Source organism: Mustela nigripes, chromosome X, assembly GCF_022355385.1.
Source record: "Mustela nigripes isolate SB6536 chromosome X, MUSNIG.SB6536, whole genome shotgun sequence".
NCBI lineage: Eukaryota > Metazoa > Chordata > Mammalia > Carnivora > Mustelidae > Mustela > Mustela nigripes.
Window position 1 is genome coordinate 30591221 of NC_081575.1, and position 4836 is coordinate 30596056.

At 56.0% G+C, this 4836-nt stretch overlaps 1 protein-coding gene across 2 annotated transcripts; it reads right to left on the bottom strand.

Moving 5' to 3' along the window:
* Positions 1 to 314: 314 nt before the first annotated feature.
* ZCCHC12 (zinc finger CCHC-type containing 12) lies at positions 315 to 3541 on the bottom strand. 2 transcript variants are annotated; one of them, XM_059386176.1, is made up of 4 exons: positions 3334 to 3541; positions 2989 to 3043; positions 2611 to 2752; positions 315 to 2197 (listed from the first exon to the last, which is right to left on the bottom strand). In XM_059386176.1, exon 4 carries the CDS (start codon positions 2065 to 2067, stop codon positions 856 to 858), a length of 1212 nt encoding a protein of 403 aa, XP_059242159.1. In that variant the 5' UTR covers positions 2068 to 2197; positions 2611 to 2752; positions 2989 to 3043; positions 3334 to 3541; the 3' UTR covers positions 315 to 855. The 2 variants fall into 2 exon arrangements, with proteins under 2 accessions (XP_059242159.1, XP_059242160.1); XM_059386177.1 differs by lacking the exon at positions 3334 to 3541 and adding an exon at positions 3250 to 3317.
* Positions 3542 to 4836: the final 1295 nt, after the last annotated feature.

Sequence of the window (4836 nt, forward strand, 5' to 3'; positions counted from 1 at the left end):
GCTATTACCTCAGCACCAGACTCCTCCTCCATCGGACTCCTTTGGATCCAGTAGAGAAGAAAGCAATGGGGTCGGTCAACAAACAGGCGCCATAATCTGGCCATATGACCTGCGGGACAGGCCAGTTGCGGCAAGCGGCTCTGTCCATCTACCTTCGGGGACTGTTTCAGCCCATTTCTTCTTTCCTTTACCACATCTACAAATCAAAGTTGATTAAAAAAAAAAAAAACCCACCCCGTAATAGCTCTTCACTATTTCTCTTGTCCCTTTTTCCTTTACGTTTTCCGAAAATAATAACACAGAGACGTTAAAAATAGATGCTGATCTATATTTATTGACATAGAAAGAAGCCCACGACATATACTGTTTGGTGAAAAAATACAGACTATAGAACAGGACTTGTATTTGAGCACTTTACTTTTATCTATACATAGATCTATCTGGGTACTCAGGTGGAGGGAAATGCCTAGAAGGGGTTTTCACCAAAGGGTTGACAATGGTTAGATCGGGGTGGAGGGTTTGGGGTCACCGGTACTTCACTGTTTTGTACTTCTCTTTATTGTTTGGAGACTTCACGATGAAGGATTTCACTTTCACAGAGAATAAAGCCATCAAGGAAATGGGCACACAAAGGAAGCAGACCCTTGGGCAGCAGAGTGGGGAGTGGGGAAGCAAGCGTGGGGGTTTGGCTGTCTCCCTTCACTGAGCTGGCATCCAAGCCCCTTCCTACTCAGCTCTGCTCTGCAAAGAAAGCTGCTTTGTGGATTCATGCAGTTGGAAGCGCCCCTCCCCGGTTATCACATTGTTGGACTCTGTGCATGGGTTAGGGTTCACTTAAGGCTGGGGGCTACTGCCTCACTGCTCCTCAGAAGGGTCATCTGGCTCAGCAGGGGCCGCTCTCAGCCCCTCCTCCTCTGTATGGGTCAGCTCCTGCAGGGTGATGATGAGATTCTCAAACACCTGGGCCCTGCTGTCCTCATTGTCGCAGGTTTCCTTGGAGTGGCCCTCCAAGCCACAAGAGGAGCAGCGGAGCGCGTGTTTTCGCTTCCTGGCTCTACGCAGATTCCCAGAACCACCATTCTTATACCCAGAACCCCCACTGGTGGAGGGAGACTGAGCCGGGGAACTGCCGGGGGAATCAATGACTAGCACTTGCTCTTGCAGTCCAGCCCCGCGTCTGGGGAGAGGAGAAGTCGAGCAGGACGGCAGAGGGTCCTGAGACTCCACCAGGATGACATCCTCATCGGAGTCATCGAGGGTGTCATCGTCTATCTCTATCACGTTACAGTCGTCGCTGTCCACCACTATGGGAGGGGAGCCCTGAAAGGCCATGGGGCTAGTGGCCCTCTCCACCATGGGCTCAGACCTTCTGGGCCGTTTCTGCCTAATGAAAGTGTCATCCCAATCCTCTTCCTCCCTGACCATCTTGATTAACTCCAGGAAACTGGGGAGCCGCTCCTGCTCATTTGCATACACCCTAAGAAGGTGTTTCAGCCTATAGCGCAGGTCCCCATTCAGCTCAGCCCCTAAAAGGAGCTGCTGCAGGCGAGTCTGGTTGGCATCTTTCTGAGCTATGATCCCCGCCTGAATAGCCTTCTGAAGCTGAACCTCTAAACGGATCACGTAAAGGGAGGCTTTCTCCCCCTGTGCCTGCAGGGTGTTAAAAAATCTACCGTGAGCGGACACACTGCTCTCAGATTCTCCAAACACCAATTTCATCGCGCGCAAGAAATCTGCCACGCTTAGATTGGGGTTGGCGGCCTGGAGCAAAAGCATGACCTCCCGGGCGGGGCCTCGAAGGGTTTTCAGCAAGCGCTGGAGCTTTTCCTCCTCAGGCATATTCCAATCAGGCAGGGCCCCATTAACTTGGATCAGCCAGTTTTCAAAGCTCTCTTCCCCCTCCCCTGGCCCTACCCTCCCAGAGAACACCTTCAGGTTTCTCTCGGCCACGGTGGCCATTAAAGGACCAAGACTTCTCCCCAGGGACCTCAGCATAGAATGGGCCCAGGGCGGCAACGGCGCGTTCTGCCGCCGGCTGTTAGCCATGCGCGCAATGATGCTGGCCATGACTGACGACGATGTTGGGGAGGGCCGGCGGGACCGAGTATAACGAGATGCTCAGGCTTTGTGGAAAAGCCTGATCTGCAGGTGCGCGGGGAGGAGGGGGGGGTCTGCCTTCCTCCTGTCTCAGCAGGGGCTGTAAAAAAGAAAAAAAAAGGGGGGGGTAGTTAATAAGGGAATTGGCTGCAGTTTTGTTCTCTCCCTTCCTGAATGTCCGACAGTACATTTCACATCTGCCCACTGCCCTAAAAATATCTTCTAGGAGACTGGCCATTACAAGCTTACGGAGTCAGCCGGTGCCTCCGTTGCTAGCAGGGTACTTTTCCAGACACTTCCATCCCCTCCCACCAGTCGTCCAGCAGGGAGGGCAACTGTTGCTTCTAATTCAAAGTGTAATAGTGTATGGAAACTGCTTTTGGGCTCTCAAAATAGAGCACAGGGGTCACAGATTGTAGGAATAATACAGTCTCATCGACCTCTCGGTCTCAGGTCCCAACCACACCCCCTTCTCAAAGTTCGCCCCTCCCCCGTTTTTTCCCAGATTCTTACGGGAGCGCAGGAACAGGCGCGCGCGCCTTTATTTCACTCCCAGCTTCTGCAACTGGTGGCCTCCGTGGGAGCGCTCGTCTCCGGACTCCGGGCGATCTCCGTCCACCGGGCGTCGCCGATCCGGGACCTCGGAGCGTCCAGACTGCGCCGCCGCGGAGGGCAGGGCAGGCAGGGTCAGGAACAGCCTCATCCCCTTATCCCGCTCCCTCCCTCCCCGCTTCACCCCCGCCGCCGCCCCCTCCTCCTCCCCCTACCCCCCCGCCTCGCCGCCTCGCCGCCTCCGCTGTCTGCAGGCGGAAAATTCCTCTCCCACCTTCTGACTACAAGCCAAAGCGACCCCCGCCCCAGAACATTTCCCCCGGGAAATCTTTGGCCTACCACCAGGTCTGCAATCCGCCGCGCAGAATTCAAGTTCGGATTCGGCTTTGATGGCCTGCCACGGAGACGGAATAGGAGTGGGACACGCACACCCAAATACTCCTCTCCAGAGGAGACGAGGAGGTGCAAAGGGGGTTCGAGGCATTCCTCCCCCCCCCCCCTCGACCCCCCCCCCCCCCCCATCCAGGCAGATCCTCCCCGTTAGGCAGCATCCAGCGGCACCCCACCTCCTCCCTCAGCGCCCGAGGTAGTGCTCCTAACCCTCGCAGTCCTCGATGCCTCGAGCGGGGAGCCGCCCAGGACTGGTGGGGGCTTCCCCTCCTCTCTCCGCACCCCTTTCTTTACCTGTATTCCGGCCTTGCCAACCGCCTTCCCGTCTCCGCAGCCCCGCAGGGGGAGGAGGGACGGGCTCGGCCTCGGCCGCCCAGCGACCGGGAGCTGCCAGCCGAGCGGCTGCACAGCCTCCCAGCGAGGGGTAGTCGAGTCCAGACAGCGCGGTTCCCACGGCAGCCGCCGCGGCTTTTATCCTCTGCCCACTGAGACAAAAGAGTGTGACGAGCGGGCCGGCACGGCCAATCAGCGGGGCGCGGGGGCGGGCTCCCGCGCGGTCTCCAGCCGGACGCAAATGCAAGCCCGCGGGGGCGGAAGGGAGGGGGGCGGGGAGGGGGGCAGCCGAAACGCCGCGCGTCAAGTGCAGCTCGGTTGCCTAGCCTGGGAGAGTTCGAGACTCTTCCCTTCTCCCTCTCTTCTTCTCCCTGGGGTCAACTCCGCGTCTCCGGGCCGGGTGCATTAAACACCGAGCGGGATCGAAATCAAATCAACAATAAAAGTAGTTCACCTTTGCATGGGTTTGGGGGTGTGAAAAGAAAAAAGAGCATTAGAGTCGTCTCGGTGCAAAGCGGCTCCCCCAATTCTTTTACTGTGAAGAAGGTGGTAGTGTGTCCGTTGAAAGGGGATAAGGTCCTCAGGCATCCAGGCTCTTCACCAGTACTCACCGCAGTATGGTTGCAAGTCTGGCTGCCTGAGAATTGAGGAGGCAGGGCAGGCGCGCCGCTTGTTAAAAATGCAGATTCCTGGGCCGCGTATCCGGGGGATTCTCCTTTGCTGGGACTAGAGCCGAGAGTGGTTTTGTGCTCCTATTTTTCGCCTGCGTTGCAGTTAATTCTGAGAGGCTGCAGGGTGAATGGGTCGGAAGCCAGGGGCGCCATGTACCGGGCTGCAAGGGCCGACAAAACAAAGTACCACGGATTGCGTGACCCAAGCCACAGACATGGATGTTCCCACAGTTCTGGGGGCTAGAAGTCCTGCCCACGGGACTGGTTGTTCCCGATGTCTCTCTCCTGGGCTTGTGGATACTTACACTCTCACTGCCTCTTCACAGGGTTGATGCTGTATGCCTGCTCTGATGTGCAAATCTCTTTTTTTAACATAAGATTGTATTTGCTTATTTGAGAGAGGAAAAGAGAGTAAGGGAGAGGGAGAGAGAACCTCAAGCAGACTCCCCACCAGACGGACAGCCTGATGCGGGGTTGGATATGAAGACCCTGAGATCACGATCAGAGCCGAAAACCAAGAGTCAGACACTCAACCGACTGAGTCACCCAGCCACCCCTTAAATTTCCTCTTCTTATAAGGACCCCAGTCAGATTGGACTAGGACCCACAGCTTCGTTTTGACTTAATCACTTCTTTTCAGGGCCCATTTCGAAAAGCAGTTACATTCTGATGTAGCAGAGGCTAGATCAAGTGTAAAACATGTGCTTTGGAGGGACACGGACCAGCCCACCATACCCTATCTTCCCTTACCTCTGGTTCTGGAAAAGCGTGTCTCCTTTCCCTAATGTACAGT